This window comes from Denticeps clupeoides, chromosome 13 (assembly GCF_900700375.1).
Source record: "Denticeps clupeoides chromosome 13, fDenClu1.1, whole genome shotgun sequence".
In the NCBI taxonomy this organism is placed as follows: Eukaryota; Metazoa; Chordata; class Actinopteri; order Clupeiformes; family Denticipitidae; genus Denticeps; species Denticeps clupeoides.
Window position 1 is genome coordinate 7,197,264 of NC_041719.1, and position 20,870 is coordinate 7,218,133.

Genomic DNA, 20,870 nt, shown 5'->3' on the forward strand with positions numbered 1-20,870 from the left:
GCTTTACCGTGCTTCTGTGCAATTAACTAAGACCAAAGAAACTTAATGAATATCATTCACAAACCAAGAAGGTCAGCCAATATTATTCTCAATCACACCGATGAGCCAAGACTCAACTCAGCATGACCAATTTCTATGTGCAAAGCTGGACTCGGGCCAAGCCAAAGCTGAGGAGTGGCGAGAGGTATGGAGGAGAGCAGAGGCATGACTGCAGTCACGTCAAATACTGCCGGTCTGAGAATGACGATTCTGAGATTGATTTGTTAAAAAACTGGAATACTTGACACACTAAAACAGGCAAGAGTGTATAAACAAGAGGTGTGAACCTTTACTGGTCTCGCGAATCGATTACAATTATCAATGCCTCGATTGTCAATGAATCACGATGCACCCCATACATTTTTCTACATTACTTCACATGATGTTTCAAAATATAAGAGTTAAGATCTCGTTCACTCATGTGGACTTACTACAATGTGCAGAAAAATGGTCGTGTTCAGTCCGCTCACTCGACACCACAAACGGCAGAAAATAGGTGTGGTTTTCTAAACTCCTGGTAAGACAATAATGTGATATAGATCTCTGTACACTCAGAAACTGATAAGATCGGCCGTTCCCCCAGACCAGACTACCCTACTTTGATTCTACTGATTGCGTGAAAATGCCTCATGTTGCACAGTGGTCAACATTAAAAAAATTGTGCAAAACCTCTACCCAGAGTGGCGCAGTACTTAGGCCAGGCCACCACAGTCAGTACCATCACAAAATCACCAAGCAACGTCATTATGATTATAATCAGTTATGTTCTGCACTGCATCTATGCACAATAGGGATGATAATTCTGCTTAATTTTCCCAACCGACAACCGCTGTTCGTTAACCGAACATGAACCGTTAACTGACCAGATTAAAACATTGTCGTCAACATATCCCCTCCAGCCCACCAGAGGGAACAAGATCAGCTGGGGAGACGGCGACCCAGAAGCGGAAGTGAGAGGAAGTGGCCTGTACTGCCTTCAAGTGCATCCCTGAACTCGCACGTTGACAAATGTTAAATTAGAATTGAATATAAATATAAAACTGAGGAGAAATTTTTTTCAGTTTTATTTTAACATATGCGAACAAACATATCAAGAACAGAATCTGGATTCACACAGTCAAATTTTCACGCACCTGCAACGCTTCTGACAACAGACAAAAACAAATTAATACAAATAAAAAGAACAAAATAAATAGGCCTGCACTAAATATTTTTTACTTAAATAACAGATTACAAAACGAAAAAGTTTAGCTGCGAGGTTCTCAGCTGTGTGTCTGGTTTTCATACTCTTTTTTTAATATCGCCTAGCTTATTTTGGAAATCACATCGTCTGCCTTTCTTTTGAAATGGTCCCACACAGTACTTCTCTTCGCTCGCTTCATTTTGCTTGCCCAGCAAAATATGTCTGATGGCATGTGTGGTTGCACGTGACAATGCGCCATGAGTTAACAAATATGTATGAATATGTGTAGCATATTTATGCCGCAAAACTTTATACAACTAGTACTACTACTACATACATACATACATACATACATACATACATACATACACACATATATATATATATATATATAAATAAACATTTTAAACCATTTAACTGACAGTCATAATCAGTCAAAATTCATTCTTTCGGTTAACGGTTAAACGGTCAATATGAGCATAACACAGAAACACCTACGTTTGAATCACAATGCATCAATTATAAAATTAATTTCAATACCCCTAGTATACACACACAGCCTTACTGCCTGGCCATAACAAAACAGCGAGAAAGATGCAAAAATGGTGAGGAGGTGCAGAGTTGAAATGTACGAACTGATAGCCGACGTCAACAGTACAACATGGCCATTTTTTTACAGCGAGAACACGGCTGCTCTTATTCTTTGACACCACGCAATAAGAGACAATGCCGACCTGACCACCTACACTAAACCATGTTTAACCCCCATGTAACACATCTCAACATGCAACATTCAACTATTTACATCTAACCCGCTCACTTCCTTTTCTTTCTTAGTTTAGCAAGCCTTTCTCCAAAGTGAAGGCTGATAAGCAACACAGTTCCACCTAAAAGTCAACTTAAATATTAACACTGTAATGCCTGTTTTATGTTTATGTCTGAAATGTGTGCATCTGGTGCTGGGCCGGCCCATCTGACAAATTTTACAAGTGACTGTGGTTTAAACGTTTGCCCACCCGTGCCCTAAAGTCATTCTTGAGGGTTTTCTGGAAGAGGAATCAACTAATCATTCTGCAATTATTCACCCGGCAATCTGCGTCTTGGCAGAGGTCTTGCAGAACATGCCCTGGAACGCATCCAATGAGAAACCATCATTATCGTGCAATCACAGCAACCGGTGCGATTAGCTCTGGGCCGGGCCATGTGTGGGTTCAGGGGTCAAACATACATCGTGCAGTATTCATTTCACTGAAATTACACTGTGCGTTCTAAACTCCGTGACCCTCTCTTAGCCAGTATATGGGGCTTTGTTACAACATGGTGCCAACACATGGAGGATGTTTACATTATACACTACCATTCAAATCAGTTATAGCTTGGCAAACATTTTTTAGGTAAATTGAGCAATCCATTAACCTTTTAAAGTTACAGACCACAGCATTAGTGTACTAGTAAGTATTAGTGTATTATTAGTGTAGTAGTAATTTACTACATCAAAAATCCAGTCCAGATATTGTTAATAAATCTGATGTTACTTAATGGACAAAGCAATTGTTTTCTATAAAGAACATATTGCAACTGTTTTCTATAAAGGCATTTCGAAATGACCATACACTTTTGAACAGTTGTGTATTTGCAGCACAATGCATTTATTCTTCTCTAATTACCTGCAAGTTAATGATTTAGGAAAGACACCGTGTGTGTTGGTGTTAATATTTGTGCATCTGGAGAGGAAACACAAATTTGTTGGGCAGCTGTGGTTCAATTTCCTTTTCCCTGGCCAAACTTGTGGTCTGGAGAGGAACTGAGCTGACCTACCCCCCTGAGGGAATGAATAGGAGGCAAGTACCGAGGCCGGGTCACATGACCGAGCAGGAATGTGCAGCTTCAGCAAAAGACCCCCACCTGATCTGCGAGTTGCTAGCCGCCCCCTTGCCTCAAGAAGAGACTTGCGCTCAGCCTAAGCTGCTGCTGGGGAGAGAAAATTTACGGCTCCCTCAGGGGAGGTCTGACTGAGGGAGGCAGGGGATTAAACATGGGAATGGGAGTGACAGAGGGGCGAGAGGTCTGCAAAAGTGCAGCAAGCGTTTGAGCAAGTTCATGCAACCAACCTCAGACCTTTCAGATGGGAAAACAGTTTGGTGATTACTGCCATTTGGCAGTAATAAAAAGCTCCGCATTCACCTGAGAAGCACAGATACACACAGAATTGACACACTCCAGGACAATTGTCTGTGGAGTGAGCCCACTCTTGAAGACCTTTTATGACTCTGTGATGGCCTCAACCATCTTTTATTGTGTGGTCTGCTGGGGACAGAAAGAGACCAAACAGGCTCATCCGGAGTGCCAGCTCTGTTCTAGGATGGTGAGAATGGTGGCTAAGTTGTCATCCCTGCTATACAACATCTCCCACCCCATGCACGAAGACCCTGACAGCACTGAGCAGCTCCTTCAACGGCAGGCTGTGGTAGTGGGACGGAGAGATTCAGAAGGTCTTTCCTGCCCAACCGCTGTCAGGCTCTACAACAGCTCACCACACATACATAGACTAACAAACACACACATCAAATACACCACTTCAGTTTTTCTTATTCACAATATGTGTATAAATAATATCCACTCTGTACATATGTACGCTTACTTATATTCTATGCATACAGACATTCACAAATATAATTTATGTATATACTGTATTTTTATATATGTATATATTATGTATTTTTTAAAACTCACATCCACTGCTTTTCCCCCCAGACTATTTATTTGTATATCGATTTTTTTATATTATACAGTTGGCAAATTGTCTATGCTACTATTTTTTGCTTCCGTGACAATGTAGATTTGACAAATAAAGGATCATTGTATCTTATCGTATCTTATTTAGCATTAACAGGTCAAGTGAGGGATGGCGCTCTGTAATGATAGTGGAAAAAAAAAAAAAACATGTTTATATAAGACTACCACTCGCCGCTGACTCATTTCACCACTGATGCACGTTAACGTGATGGACGTTTCAGTGCAGGAGACAACGGCGTGTCCCGACACAAGACCTGCTCTTCGCTTTCTGTGGTCACACGACAATCACTGGTCCAGCAGTTAAACCGAGATTTACTTGTTTTTGCTCTTCATTCGACACAAAATTGTGGTTTCGAGACAACGGTAATCCGGTAATCTGAAATGTCACAAGAGAGGATGTCTGAAAATATAGCACACATTCAATTGGCTTTAAAACTTGTGCATTTCAAGTGTGCACAGAACAGTAGCAGTAATCACAGCAATTTTATTAGTATTAACCAGGGGCTAATACTGTTTTAAAAAACACGATATTGTGTTTAACTACGTTTACTGGCTTAATAAAACCGGAGCCCACAGATTTCTTTTCCATGCACATGGTGTCGTCTTCTTCATAATTTACAGTTTTTCTGTGATTTAATAATTTAATCACAGAAATTTTAATATACCACAGCATTGTAATATTTCGTGATGTATTGAATTAATCATATCCCTGGTAATGTGATATGATACACAGCCCTAGCGATTACACTAGTAATAAATGAAGAGTGCATTTTTTTTGCATAACAAACAGGGATAGTAGCATAGATGACTAAAATAAGTTGAAAAGCACATACGTGACTGCAGCCAATTTTGAAGGGGGAAAGGGAAACAGCTAAAGATGAACCACTGCATTCTGACCAACAAAATTACAGAAAATATTCCGATCTTATTTATTTTCAGGAGATCTATAATCATTGTCAGAGCGTAGTTACTGGCGAAGGCTCTCGCTGCCCAGAGCATTTTCATTCCAGGCTTATCATAAATCATATAGTCCCCGTTTTAATGAGAACTTGGTTGCTCAGCACAGAATATTATGACTAGGGCAGGACCGAGTCCTTGACCAATTACACGCTGCAAAGTTTCAAGTTTCTCGCAACTGGCCATAACATTTGGGGTCTTTCAGGCTTGTGCAGAATTCACTGTAATTGAAACTTCCATTGTACTATAAAGCGAATCTGAGCATACAGCATTACATTTGGATTTGAATTGATCTGTGTGTACGTACGTGCATGTGTGCATGTATATATGTATATAAAGAAAAACGTACTTGGTTTGCTGGGCACAGGCTGTGGCCGGGGCGTAGCAGGCAGGGGTCTATGCGCCCTCGGTTGGCATGGTGGTAGTGCCACCTGGACAGGCCCCACATACTCCACGTAGGTGCCCGGGAATTCCCCCCTTTGCTTGGTGCGCTTGTTGACGCCCACAATCCAGCCCAGGTGCTCCGGGGTCCGCTCGTCCCCCTCCTGGTAGCCCAGGGGCTGCAGAGAAGCCTTGTCCACCATGAGGATGTCCCCCGGCAGCAGCTCAATGTCATCCTCCCAGTCCTTGTTGTAGACGTACAGTGCGCGGAACTGGAAACCCTCTGCAGCCATTCACAGATTTGTGCCGGTGAATGAAGCAAAAACAAAAATCTCAAACCGGCCAAAAACAAAATACTGGTGCCTATACAGCCAAATTATAGTGGAGAATGTGGCGGTGCTGGAATGGTTAGACTCCTTCCGGCGCTATTATCAGCTGTGAGAAAGAAGAAGCATTTCGGATTTGTGCATTCAACATGGAGGAGGAGGAGGAAGAGGAGGAGGCTGAGGGGGGCGCCCAGCTGAATTGTGGGAGCTCAGAGCTGGCCGGTGTTGATGGGATGAAGTGCTTTCCTCAGCTTGAACCCGCGATTGAGCCAGACAATGGAGCACAGCGATAGCATTGGCAACATGCTCCTCAGGATAGCCCGGAACAACGGCAAGGAAACGTGTCAAAAGGTTTGAACGACAAAGGCAGCAGTCGTCCACTCTTCTGACCTGCTGCTGCTCAATCTTCCCTGTATGCTGGTTGCAAAGTCTGCAAAAAAAAGAAAAAAAAGCCAACAAACAAAAAAAATTGAGTTCTGCTAGTAAGCAATGGTCAGATTTTGCACAAGCAGAACTAAACGACTTTCCTTCCCCCCCCGATAAAAAAATTAATATATGCCCGTGGTAACCTGTCCGCATGCTGAAATGTAGCCTATAGACTGCTGTCCGGTACTGGCACGAGGATTTACCTTCTGGCTCTGTGTTCCTCTTCCCTGAAAACACATCCAAACGCATTCAACAGAAGCACTGAAGACTTCAGACGAACACCACGACCCAGCAAAGAGTCTCACTGTGATTTGCGCAACGGCTCTTTTGAATAAGAGCAAGGAATGACGTCACCGCACTGCGTTGAAGGCGTTTATTTTTTTATTCTTATTAAAAACCTCAGTGACCTACATGGAGACACAGAACAATGCACAAGACACAAAATGTACGTACATGTATCTTTTTAAATCTGTACTAAACCTGCAGCTTTGCGCAGAAATGTAAAAACAAACAAAAAAAATTGCATTCTCTCCTTTGCAGCTATGCAAGCAATGACAGCCAAGCCAAGACTGTGCTCCCTTGCATTTTTTGACCGTCATGAACCAGGGCTGGAAGTGGACAAATCTACGTGATGAACTGCATAACCAAAAAATGGCTGTACGCGACATTGCATGGATGAGCTCAAAAATTGGAATAAATAGCTGGCAAATATTTAGAGGTAGCTAGGAGAAAAGAAAAGCAATAATTATACAAAACTACAAAGTCTTACCTACAATAATCAATAAACGGCCAAAGAATTTGAAAAAAGTATACGGGAGAAATAAAGCTAGCTGCAGTAAAAAAAAAAAAAAAAAAAATCAGATGATGTAATATAAGAACAACAATTCACGTAATATAAGAACAGCAATATTGCATATTTAAAACGAGTCAATAAATTCCGTTCAATGTCGACTGATTAGAGAACGAAACTGTGTTAGAAGAAACATAACCTAGACGACAACACAAATCCCTACCAGATTAGAGGCGAACGTGGAGCTCTTCGGAAAGCGTACAAGCAGAATGCAGCAAATAAAGCTGTACCCTTTCTAACGAGTCGGTCCTGATCAGACAATAACGGCACAGACTGTGAACCTATTGGAAGATGAACCAAAAAGGTTACGTAAGCTCATTGGGAAGTAGGGCGAGCGAGCCATGACAGTTGGCAAATATATTCTATGGAACTCACATAAGCAGAGTTTTCGCACTCTTATGGACAGTCCGGGACAGTCATCGCACGATGACAGTTTTGTTGGGGATGCACCAGACCAGCCAAATCAACATTTCTTTTATTCAAATAGCCTGACCTTGACTGTAGTGGCTTTGGATCCAATGCAATTCTTTATGGTAATAGCGCACCTATAGGGCAAGCATCTCACCTTAGCCGAAGGAACCAAAGCCTGCTCGAACCAGACCTGTTAAACCGAATGGCTTTCCTAAGTCGCCTATCAATGGCGACAGTATGCGGGCATGCACACATTCCTATGACGCATGTTTATTCTTTTTTTTATGCCCACCTTCCTCCACCCGAACCGGCTTTTACACTTAAAACGACAACGATGACAACAACAACTGTGTTGAAGTAGCGTTAAAGCAGCGCACAGCATCACGGAGCAACACTCACCCAACCGGACGGGCACAGTGGGCTCATGCTTCCACAACCTCTGTGTGCAGGGAAAAGGTGCCAGGGTAGACACGTGGCACAGATGCATCCAACCACAGGCCCGGATCCTCACGCCATCCTTAACCCCCTCAACACCCCCACCCCCCTCCTAGCTTGGCACCCTCCTCCCCACGCCAAACCCCCACCCCGTCCAAAAACTTAAAACACCCCATCGAAAAGTCCCTCTGTCCTTCTGCCGTCTTCAGTGCCCGGACGTTACCCACGTGACGCGCGGGGCGGCAGAACCTGCGTGGAGACCTCTGCCTGTCGTCCATTTGAAAAAAGCAGCCGCTTCTCGTTCACAAACTTCTTTCAAAAAGACTTTGGGGGAGGAAAATCATTCTGCTCATCCCGCACTATGTCTGCTATTGTAATCTGTCTGAAGAACGGCGCGTGTCCATCTCTTCCTCTTCTCCCACTTTTCTTTTCGGGGGGGGGGTGGTTTCTGTTTCGGGAGTCTCTCGGTGAGTGGGGGGGAAAGGGACGGAGAGGGAAAGAAGCGAACTAAATAAATAAATAAGAAAAGTCACTGTTGCTAGAGAGAGAGAGAATGCTGCCCAGCCTCCTGCGTTCCTATTGGGCAGCAGATTGCCATGTGCTCAGGAATCAGCAGAGAAGCCTGAACAAATCAAGGAAATGTTCTAATATTAGAAAATGTATCTAGGCAGCAGCAGGGCTTTTCACTATAGGACTCCTTACCTTAGTTACACGATTCTTTTGAGCGAATCACAGGCTAGAACATAGGCAAACAGGAGAACTATATAAAAAAAAAACGCTAAAGATATTTATGTTATATATTCAAGGTAGATTTAATTTAATGCACTAACCGAATCTGTCAGGGGCACAGCAGAGCAATTTGATGGTTTGATAGAAAACGCACGTTCTAAAATAGTCTCGTGCTTTCTAAACCAATGACCTACATTAGGAAGGGGGTCTCCGAGCCAGACAGCTCGCTGAATGAATGAACCCTGGTCAGGCTGTGCACCCATTCATAAGAGGAAAAAAAAAAGGCAGACAAGCCCCCCCAAAAACAAAGATGTACAATAAAATAAAAAAATGCACTCAAACTTGGAATACTACAAAAACCGAGACACTGCTGAACTTAATATTAATGAAAAGGCTTTTCCTTTTCTATACAGTCATATAATTGAATGTGTGGAAGTTCACTTTATAGCTTTCGGTTTATGTAATATAGCCTCAATATAAATTAACATTCATAAAGTTATACCATTTATTAATACCACTTTAAAAAAACTAATAATCTTAGGTATAACAGTAATTTCTTAGTATTGACTATTGGGCAGAAACAAAAACTGAATATTGAGATACATATTACATTATTATTTTATTACACAGACTACCCAGGAGTGTCACCCTTATTATTTTCACCAACACACCTCTGGGGCAATTAAGCCCAATACACAGTACACAAATATCTCTTAAACCGGAGGATCCCTGCAGAGAGGTAATTAATGCCATTTTGCTGAAGTCAATAGTAGATGTTTAGATAGGAGAGTGTTTTTTTATGAAATATGTTGCTAAATTTATACTTCATGCAATCTGCTACATTACTGAGAAGTAGAAACAAGAAAATTCATACAAGTATGGACACTCTAAATACTGATGGAAAAAATAGTAATTATGTAATAGTTTTGCATTTCTATGACATCTGCCTACATTCAAAGGCCAAAAAAAAAACCTAAGATACAAGAGATGGCGATATATAGATGTCTTCAGTAATTGTCTTCAGTAGTATGTTATTACAAGGTAATACCAAGTTTTTTTTGCTACTTCTACCTTCAGTTGTTAAGGCCAAGATTTACTGACTAAAATGCATTGGGCCACAATAATTATTTTTAATGCTAATGGAACTGAAGAGGTTTGGTGGATGATGCAAATTATGACACGATGACATCCTTGACCTTGCATATGTTCTGATAGCATCTTCCTCTGGCAATCAATGTAGATTAGCACAAGTGGAGAAAAATCTTTCCCTTCCACCACATGTTCTCTGTGCTAAGCACCACCGCTATCAGAATCATGTTACGAGAAAAATTCAAGAGGGGTTTCTCCTCCCCCCAGTACAGAATGATGGCAAAATAAGCCATAAATTACAAATTCACAAGCCTTAATAAATCATTTGAAAGGCCCACTAGTACTTTCTCAAGGCCAAAGTGATAAGTAAATGTAAGCTTAATTTAATTTGATTTAAGGGGATTTGTTAATACTAAACTTTCAGAAAGCAAGAGACTGAGCAAGCACTAAATGAAATAAAACTATATGAAAGCAACTACCATAAAACTACAGTACTATCAATACCAATAAGCACTACTAAAATCCTATGCAAATATATTGAAATAACATATTTTGTCTGCATGAGATGAAGCTACTTCTTCCTAGTCATTTTCTTCCCATACTCATGTTTAGAAGGGGTCCCTATAAATGTGCAGGGCTTAAGATTTTTCAGACACATCTATGACAGAGCATTAGAAATAAATTATACATATGGTGATAATGCATATGTTACATATAAATGTCAATTGACCAGTTTAAATAATTTCAGTTCACTTTGTTCTCTTTAGCAATAAAACAATCATGCCAATATCCTCTGTTGATTGGATTTCCAAAAATAATACTCAATACATGAATGCACTTTTGGCTTTAACAAATCAGGGGAGTAAAGAAACTTATTTAATAGTGCATCACTGCAGAGTACCTTGTGTAACAAAACATTGAAAATACATATAGACCCTAAAACAAATAAAACAAAATATAGAAAAAAAAAGTCTTATTTGAAATTGGTGCAATAAATATATTTAACATTTATGGCATTTGGCAGATGCCCTTATCCAGAGAGACTTACAACGTGCTTTCAAGTTGCCATCGATGAAGTGATCAGTTCTGATGATCTACATGATTAAAGACTGTGTTTATAAAATGATGTGTAAATTTAATCTATGTATGATTTTTTTGTTTTAGTAGCTCTAAATGTTAAATTGGAAAGCTTTGTTGTTGCTTATTACAACTCTATTACTGATTATTATTTACTGCCATTAAATGTGCTGCATTGAGACCTGAGTACCACAGTTCGAGATCCAAGGTGCATTTAGGTTCTTCAGCTCTGTAGGCTCACATGCACGTCTGTGCTCCCAGTAAACGCTTCCCAACCAATCGTGGCCATGCGTGTTAAAAACGTCTAACTGCTGGAACCATTGACGGTTCTGTGATTTGCTATCAAGATATTTTGGCATATTTGACCTGCAATAAAGAACATTACAATGAATACGCAACCAATTAATTAGTGGGGCTAACACAAGACCAACTACCACTCAGTTGACTAGCCTCCACACTATCAACAGCAAAGCTGTTTCAAAAAATACGATCTTAAGGCGACCCTAAGATCATAATAAACTGAAAATCGGTAGTTACTGATGCATTCGTACGCCCCAAAATAGTGTCACCGCTCATTAGTGGCCCACACTTACACTAATAGTGTTGTTGCAACTTGCAGAAATTATTTCACGAGTAATCCAGACAAATGACATGATGATCGGCTGTATTCATTAGTATCATGGCCTCTTCTTTCACTGTGTGTTGTAGGGCCGTAATCACATCACTTTCCATCCCGAATTCTCATTATTTTCCTCGTTGTAACATAACAGATGCACTTTGTCGTATTCGTACTCATGTAGAAGTACAATTTCTTACAAGAATTTAAAACACGACTGCATTTAATTTATAGATTTATCTGGCCGCAGAGGACCTTTCTGGAAAATATTTACCCTGAATTTACTATTCTCCAAAAGGAAATATGCACTAAACGGTGCTGTACCCAATTAAAATGTACTTTAATATTACATTTATTTTAAATACCACCTCCAATAATGTATTTAGAATAATGGATTATTATTCACGGTCCTCCCCACGCATCTGGTCCGAGACGACACGGGGCTCAGCGCCACGGACCCCGGTCTTCCCACCAGGGCGTTTTGAGTTAAAAACCGGCCCGGCTGCGTGAACCCCGGCGTGAACACTCGGCCCGGTCCACGGCGGGCGGCCAAACTTTCCGCCCGCGTCCCGCGCGGCGGCGAGCCGACAACTTTGGCGGAGAAGCGCGGCCGGTCGGCCACGGGACCGTCGGCCGAGCTCGCCGGGGACGGCGGGGCAGTTCGCGGCGGCCTCGCCGCGGGAGCGCGACGTTAGCCGGCGGGCTAAAGGCGGCGCACACTTGTGGCTGGACCGCTTTCCACCATTTTTCCCAGGTTCGGCGCTGCACAGTGTGCAGGAACTTTGTGCAACAGGAAGGGGGGGAGAAAAAAAATATCTATACACGGTGGAGGGTGGGGGGGAAAAAAAAAACCAAAACCAAAAAAAAAAAAAAAAACTAAAAACTCACCGCGTGGAGCTGAAAACGTCGCGGGCGGGAAGGCGGGCGGTTCGCGGCGGCGTGAAGGGCGCTCTTTCACGCTCCGACCCGCTCCGCTTCTTGCGGCGCCAAGATCCCAGCCATGTTGGAGCACCGTGTGGAGCGGAGAGGAGGAAGAGAAGAGGAGAGGAGGAGGAGGAGGAGAGGTGCGCGGCACGGGAACGCCCGAGCGCAGTCGATGTCGGGCGAGGGGGTTTTTTTTCGGCACAGGGGCGCTACCGTGATGGACGTTTTTTTTTTTTTTTTTTTGTAAACTACACCACCACGTGCTGAAACTTCTTATCCTGACACTTAATGGTCATAGTACTGCACTTTATGCAAAAAGAACATTTACAGCATATATCAGACGCCCTTATCCAGAGCGACTTACAGTCAGTAGTTACGGGGACAGTCCCCCCCCCCCCGAGCAACTTAGGGTTAAGTGTCTTGCTCAGGGACACAATGGTAGAAAAGTGGTATTTTAACCTGGGACTTCTGGTTCATAGGCAAGTGTGTTACCCACCAGGCTACTACCACCCTCAATAAATAATAATTTAAAACAATCCAAAATATGTGTTAGCGGTGCATTTTTAAAAAAAAATAGTGTTAAAATCTTGCTTCCGAAAAAAAGGGGCACTTCTGATGCAAGTGCATTCTTTCTGCAGCAGCCTGCTGAAGAATGAGGCCCGAGTGCCAGAGAAAACATTCTGCACAGCGCACCCGTGGCCAAGACTTTTTGGGGAGGAACAGAATGGGGTCTTGTAGGAACCCCTACTAGATGTGAAGTACATGGCCTCGTGTGAACAGCCATACCAGTAGGCACCCACGAGAAACAAATGAAAATCAACTGGTTTAAACGTTTAAATAACGTTACATGGTTTCTTGTTTTTGGAAGGGGATAAAAAAATGGAGGCGATCAAGTTTTTTTTTTGGGGCCATAGAAAAGCCATATGGATTTCGTTTATTATAAAACATTGAAGAGAGTAAATTAATTCATTAAAAAACAAGAAAGAATAAATAAGCTTCCACACATACCAGCACGTTTGTTAAGTTTGAACGTTTATCCTCAGCAGGAAGAGAAGGGGGGAAAAAAAAAAAACTAAACATACCAAAATTCTGATAGCGGTCCCTTAAAGTATACCCTGTAAAATAAAAATTATAACACAAAAATTAAATGGCTTAGGTATATTAGACCAATTCTACTAACAACGTGACCCTTTTAGAAAAAAACATTTTTCAAGTGAATTCTTTTAAAGTGCAACAACGACCGCAACATGTTAAACATGCATTTCCCAATGAATGTCTTCAAAAGCAAATTAGAAAGAAAAAAGTGGTCAAAAGTTAACTTTAAACAAATTAAATCTGTCAATTACACCAGTACCACAATGTGCTGTGAGTGGTTAGAAATTCAATATTACAGAACAAATATTACTGATGAAATGACCAAACTGAGCGTCAAGGATAAGTTTTACAGGCAGGGACACGGGAATAAAACAAGAAGCTTATATTTGTCTACACGGACATCAGCCTGGAGACCACAGCTTGGGTTTTGTACCCAGAATGCCATGCAAATCTCACTTTTGGCGCCACCTGCTCATGCGGCATGCAACCAACTGACTTCATAAAACAAAAAGACAACATGGAAAATGTCCAATTACCACACAGCATTTCTATCAAAAGGTGGTGTTTTACAGTTCCGAAAAGTACTCGTAAAACTCAGAAAAGAGAATAGTGTTGAGATGCTGTAATACAAGAACCTCACATTACAAAGTATCAAACATCGTGGTTTTATCACAATAGAAAAGGGGAAGGAAATAAAATGAGAGACAGGAAGAAACAAAACACCACTGTTAGTTAACAGAGGGGAGTGGAAGCTTCTTTTTGGAATGTTTAAAACAATGTAAACAATTGGAAACAAATCTTAAAAAAGAATTGCGCAAGTGTGTTTTCTGAAAGCCTCCGTAAAGATCCCCCCTCAAGAAAAAAAAAAAAAAAAAGTTTTAAACACATTGCATTGACGGCATCATGAAATGTGGATGCTGGAGGGGAAGGAAAAACACCACCACATATTTATATACAGACAATAGAGGGGAGAAGACGTCATCCCCCACCAAATATTCTGCAGCAGCACTAAAGTTCCATTATAACTGAACAAATGGCCCGTAAAAAGGTTCCAACCATCCCCAAGAAAACAAGCCAAAATCTCTCTTCACTCATGGCAGAAATTGTCAAATTAGTACCCAAATAACGCTTATATTAAAGAAGGGGGGGGGGGAACAGTATACAGTATAAATCCAAGATATGGAGGTATAAAAAATATATTAATAATGGGAGGGAAAAAGGGATGGTGGAACTTTAACCAGTGCCAGCTTTATCCTGAGTAAAAACTGAAATCTGGAGAGAATAGAAAGGGGCGTGTGTGTGTATTTGGAGAATGGAGCTATGGCACGGAGAGAGGGGAAACACACGCACCGTGTATGAGGCCGCACTTAACGTAATGCAAGGTGTTTATGCATTTAAACCCCAAAATGACGTCTTTATGGAAAATTTGTACATACAAAGCAGTTTGAAAAGAGCTGGAGAAGATATGGTTCTTTTTAGCCTGAACCTTATACAGCAGTGTGTTCCCCTGACTTCATCACTACTTCAACTGAGAAACAAAACACTACCCCATTTACCAAGGTTAACTATTAAAAGAAATAAATAAAAACGCCAACCAAATGTGCAGGACTTGCATAGCATATCTGCTATGTAATGCCTTCTGAAAGATACTTTTGTGCGATACAAATGGCAAATACACGTGAACATGGCTTGGATAAGAAAAACCCAAGTTTGCTTCACACACCTGAAGTATCCACTGCATGCAGCTTTTAACAAGAACAGTCTACTAGATCCACACACTTCAGGCGACAGATTGAATACTCACAATAGGTGGCACTGACATTTTGCTTTTAGAAAAACGCTAGATTTGATATTGTGTGTTGACCGTCTTCCATTTCTCCTATGCACTGATGAATAATCATCCATAAATATCCATACAAAAAAAAAAAAAAAAAAAAAAACACATAGGAGAAAATCTTGTTCGAAACAGTACGTTCTCTTCCCATTTCATGTTTTTGGCCCCAGCAGTCTTAGATGACAAGGATTTAAAATAAAATAAAAAAAATAAAAATAAAAAAACGCAGACTTGATGGCCTTAAGTCCAGTGTAAAGTCACCTTTTAATTATACATTAACAAAATACAGAAATCTCCTGTTGCTGACCGAGAAGAACTCTTACTAATGCCGTTTGGCAACGTGACCTATTCCTTATTCATTAAGCCAAAGGGAGGCTGCTAATGATATGTGGAACCTTCATATTGTCTCTTTGTTGTTCACTTCAGTGCGAGCTTGTTCTTCCCTGTGGTTGGTGTGGTTGGGCCAGACCACTGGGTGGTGCCTTTATCAGTGCAATCAGGACACAGTGCCACTTTGCTGCGCGCTGCCTCTGGCATTCTCTCCTCTTCTTCCTCATCTTCATCAGAGCAGGGCTCCCACTCATCCTGGTTCTTCGCTCTCAGAGCTTGCACGGCGATCTGCGGGACCAACCGCTTCACCACGAGCCCGAGATCGTCCTCGCCTGACTCCGAATGTGGCCGGTTCCAGGTGGCACAGTGCTGCGCCTGGCTTCCAGAGGGCGTTGAGCTCCCAGGGTTGGCGCCCTGAGTGCCGGGGACTTTATCGTCCGGTTCATCAAAGCTCACCTCCTGCACCGCCTCTTGCTTCTTGAAGGAGTCACGGCGCTCTGACAGGTTCAGCTTCCTCATCACCACCATCTGCTCGGTGCTGCCCATCGACGACGCTGACAGAGACCAACGTCCCGGAGTCGCGGGGAACCGCTGTACGACCCCAGGCGGCCCACGCCACTGGCTCCGGCTTCCACCTCCAGCTCAGCCAAAGCTTCCGCCTCACAGTGGGGGACCTCCAGAGTGTGGCGACGTGGCGGCTGAACGACTTCCTGTCCGCATGGTATGCTCCGGAGAGCTTCTCTGCCGACTGCACACGCTTAAGCAGTGTAGATCTCGGTGGTCGCCGACGGATGGTGTGGCGGACGATAGTTGGTGGCGAGAGAGTACGGCCGTGAATGGAAGAGTGGAGGGCCTTGGTGATGTTCGGTAGGGGGGATGGTGAGCGTTGGGGAGAGACCTGGCTGAGGAGATGAGTTGCAGGCTAGCGGTGATGGAGGAATGCTGCTGGTGGACTTCCTTCGTCCTACTTTGGTGTAGCGCTGTGGCCGAGCTTAGCGCCAAGGCCGTGGAGGGAGCTGGGTCGAATGTGTGCTGCTGGTGAGCTGGGGGAACTGGAGCAGGGTTGAGGTGCTCTGAGGGAGATAACATCTGATAGGAGAAGAGATAAAAAGTCAGTCGCATGACCAAAAAAATAAAACATTTAAAAGCTGCATACCAAGGAAAAAAAAACAAAAAACTGAATTAACTCCTGCAATATACAGATTATGACAGCATAGACGGTATTGTGAAATCTTTTTTTATTGCCGAGACCACACAACTTGCTACTACACATTTTAAATCATACTGGTTTGCTCTAATGTGGTCTGCTTCACTGTAAAAACACAAAAATAAATCATGACCAGATACTGAAATAAATAAGATGCTCACGCCAAAAGTCAAACTGACTCATCAAATGTTCAGCACTGCTTGTATCATGTTGCTTACTGACCAGCTAATGAGTCAGCTTTTCAAAACAATATGAACAATATGGCGCCTTAGTTGTTTGAACCATGCACTGAACATATTAATCATTGTCAAACAGAATTTGACATGGATATGAATACATTTCAAGAATGGCTGCGTATTGTTAATTCATATAAACAAATACAAATTATATTCCAGCAAGAGTTGGAATAAAATAAATAACTCACCAGCGGAATGGTCCGGGGCAGGACTACGGCAGGGTGTTGAGGGTCCTGGGCTCAGGGCTGTGCGTGGGAGAGCCAGGTAGACTCTCGCTGGAGGACACTGACTGATGCAGGCCAGAAGAGAAGCTGCGGCTGTTGTACATCACGTTACTCTGCTTGGACAGCTTCTTCAAGACACTTCGCCGCCTGGGACACCATGCATGCATACACAAAAGTGGGCAAAGAGACGAAAAAAATTAAACCTCAGGGAGACCTAAAGAAGTTTATGATCTCCAGAAATTGCCTGTTAAATAAGTGCTGCTGCAAAAAACAGAAAAGGGTGGAAACTGTATATAAATTTTCTGTTTAACCACTAGGTGGCGCAGTAGCTTCATTTTTGTTTGCCATTTCACACCCCCCCAAAAAAAGTGAAAAAGAACTTTTATCGCAGAGTTAGCAGTAATGAGTCCCTGCCGTGCGTCCTCACCGTCCTGGTTGTCTCTTTTCTTGCTCTTCTTGCTGCGTCGCGCCATCTTGCCTTTATAGCTGGTTTTGCGTGCCGGGCCGATCTTGATGGAAGTATTTTCCAGGGCAGTTGTCTGCAAGGCCACCTTGTTACCACTCTGTCAAGGTGAAACGTGAAAAGAGCCACAGATGTGAGAACACGACAAGCTGACATTGACAAGGGTCTCGATAATTAATTTTGTCAAACACACATGGGGTCTGCACCATGCTGCACAACAAAAGGTTGTTTGAACTTAAAAAGAAGAGGAAATATGTAATTATCTTTTTGTTACAAAACACAAAAGCTGATCTAAAATAACTTATTTACTGCAATCAGCAACTGTATGTGTCAAAATATACAATCATATTTAATGTATTATTTAAATCATATTTCATATAATTTCTAATGTGTGACATAAAAGTGGAATGAGGGGTGAGCTGAATAAGGTCACGTCAAAGGTGTCTTTAAACAAAATGTTTCTACCTTCCAGCAGAAGCTTCCATCATCTCTGTGTGCACCATCCTTGCACCGATTCCCCATTCACATGAGTGATGAGATCACCAGCCCGCAGACCAGCTTCATGAGCTGGGCTACCTTCCTCCACGCTCTGCACAGACACACACACATGGACATCACATGTTAGAATAAAGAACAGAAGCATGGAGCATCTGAAATATTAGAATGCAACAAATAAAGCAGCTGTGTCAGCAGCACTGACCGAGACAACATGGTGGACTGTGTAGACATCACTGTCGCCCATATAAACACGGATGGCCTGTAGGGTAAAACCATATTTCCTGCCAGAGCTGTGGATCAGGATAGGTGGTCGCAGGCAACTGAGACTGAGCGACAGATCTCGGCTGGGGGAGGAATCTCGCGACGAGGGGTTTGAGGAGAGTGAACGTGGGGAGATGGGACTGGGCTGGAGACCCCCAGGTGTGTCATCTAAGAGGAAATAAGACACACAAAAATGTCTGATACACAGGTACACAGACACACAGTTGGTTGCCTAGATGTCTCTGGTTGAGGTTAAGGTTCTGGTAGTCTCACCTGTAGTGATGATGAGAGACAGGGCAGACACTGAGGCGGATTTGGGGACCTTGCCACCGGCTGGCATTCGCTGTCTGTCTGGCGTCTCCAGCTGGTTGCCGTAGCGCCGGGCGCTCCCCTGTTCCCTTGGAGACGAGTGTTTGGCTCCGGTGCTGTTGCTACGCAGCCTGATGCGATGCAAGTTGGACACCACCACTTCTGCTGTGATAATGAGAGCAAAGGTAACATCAATTAACCACAGGCTAGCACTGTATGAAGCCAAAACCCAGAATTCACAGAGAAAAGTGCAGATATCAACTGCAGCAAAAATCACTGTAGACACTCACTATACACAAAAATTGTCAACTGACCAATTATTAATAAACTTATCAAGAGTAAATTATGTAATTTTTAAACTAGACATACGATTGTTCATGTCTTACTACAAATTGGATGCATCTTGTGTGTAACGTCTCTGGTATTAACTTTCCAACTTTCATTAACGCATGAAAAACAAGACATAAATGCCAAATGTCTATGTGACTCATAGCATCTGCACTCCTCATGCAGGCACTTTGGATGGTCCAACCTGTTCACATGGGTGCCGAATCACAGAACTGCACAGACAACACAAACAAGACTCATCCAGCACGTAGCAGGCTTAACTGGTCTTAAAGTGGGAACGTCCATAAGAGTAAAAGCACACCTTCATCATCAGTGGACAGAGCGAAGCGCGGCATGGTCTCCAAGCTGTGTGTGCTGCTCATCACTAGCGGGCTGGTGCTCCGCTCCGACTGAGATGAGCTGGATGACGCCCTTGGGCGTAGACTGAAAAAAAAAAAAAAAAAAAAAAAAAAAAGCAAAGGAGCTTCTTATTTGGGGAAGAACAAAAATGGATTTCTGCTGATACAGTTTACTGCTTTAACGGCTGTCCTCAGAACAGGTCAACGGCTCAGCAATTTCCACAATAGCTTCATCAGCACATTCGGACAGTTGGAGATGGCCTCGGTACCCACCTGGCCCTCTGTGCAGATTTCCTTCTATCCTCACTGCCACCTGCTTACGGACCTCCCCAGGGGAATTCGCTCCGCGTCCGTCCCAGCGCTCTTCCTTGTCTTCACTGTGGCTCCGGTCAGAGAGAAGCTCAGGTTGGATGGAGTTGCAAGGTGCTCAGAGCTGCTATACACCTATGAACAGGTTTTCAGGTCTTTATTTTGAAGGGTTCTGTTAAACCATTAACGTACAACGTACATTATGAGGAGTCACAAGGTACCTTGCTAAAGCGATTTGACCATGATGAAAACTGTCGTATTTCAAGGGAAGACTCATCGTCATTGGTTTCATCATCTTCATCAGAGGCCAAATGGTTGTAACGATCGGAACGAGCTGCAAAAATGAAAGACAAGAAAAAAGGTCTATTGTTCATACATGTTAAGAGTTCCTGATAAATGTGCCATGGTCCTTTATTATCTTTTAAATCTTACAAATCCTGCCAGTTCTCATCAGACATTCATATTTAGCTTAGTGTAGTAATCCTGGTGGCACCTGGAGAATTAATCACAGGCGACACCTACTGTCAAAATAACTGGTGTCATCTTCGGCCTCCAGCTGTGGGATGAACTCAGCTTTCTGGCGGAGGAGGCTATTCCAGTCCAGGCCCGAGAAGAATGGGTGCTGTTTCACCTCAGTGGCACCCCCTATGGTGAAATATTGCACCAGTATTAAACAGAGACCAGAGTACAGCCACAACAGAAGAGTACTGTACTGTGGGAGTGTTTGCATGTATAGCGCTTGTCGTGCCTGTCCCAAGTCTCCAGCGGGCTCTGATGGAGCAGGCGGGTGATCAGGTCCTGAGCATCCACAGGCAGTGCATCGTCACCGCCAGGCCAAATAATCTCATCTGTGCACAGCCCACGCATGTGTTAATCCAATTACACTGATGTGCTTACATAAAATCAAAGCAGTCTTCCAGGAAACACTGGACAAAATTAAGAATGAATGAACAGGGAGGTCAAAAATCTTAAAGCTTCAATCTAGATGATCAGATATCCTCACATGAAGCAGATTACTTGCAAAAACATTGCAAAAGCACCCAATATGCATGGCAGATAGTTTTTCATGGCTAACGGAGCACCCCTAAAATAAAATATTTCGAGAGATGTTTTGATGAGGTGAAGAGAGTCCTCACCACTGAAACTTGGCCAAAGAGCTCCTCAGGAGTGTCACCAAAA

At 42.8% G+C, this 20,870-nt stretch overlaps 1 protein-coding gene and 1 pseudogene across 4 annotated transcripts in view; both read right to left on the minus strand.

Moving 5' to 3' along the window:
- LOC114801966 (phosphatidylinositol 3-kinase regulatory subunit gamma-like) overlaps positions 1–12,332 on the minus strand; it is a 28,842-nt gene extending 16,510 nt beyond the window's left edge. The window contains exons 1-3 of one of the 4 annotated variants that reach the window (XM_029000490.1): positions 7,122–7,199; positions 6,312–6,515; positions 5,325–6,112 (exon numbers count right to left, since the gene is read on the minus strand). In XM_029000490.1, coding sequence (XP_028856323.1) covers positions 5,325–5,649 — 325 coding nt within the window. In that variant the 5' untranslated portion in view covers positions 5,650–6,112; positions 6,312–6,515; positions 7,122–7,199. Of the gene's footprint in view, positions 1–5,324; positions 6,113–6,311; positions 6,564–7,121; positions 7,200–7,768; positions 7,882–12,203 lie in introns of those variants that run through there. The other 3 variants (XM_029000493.1, XM_029000492.1, XM_029000491.1) reach the window with 3 other exon arrangements.
- A 3,081-nt stretch (positions 12,333–15,413) lies between these two features.
- Positions 15,414–20,869, minus strand: LOC114802198 (microtubule-associated serine/threonine-protein kinase 3-like; annotated as a pseudogene).
- Between the last annotated feature and the right edge of the window lies 1 nt (position 20,870).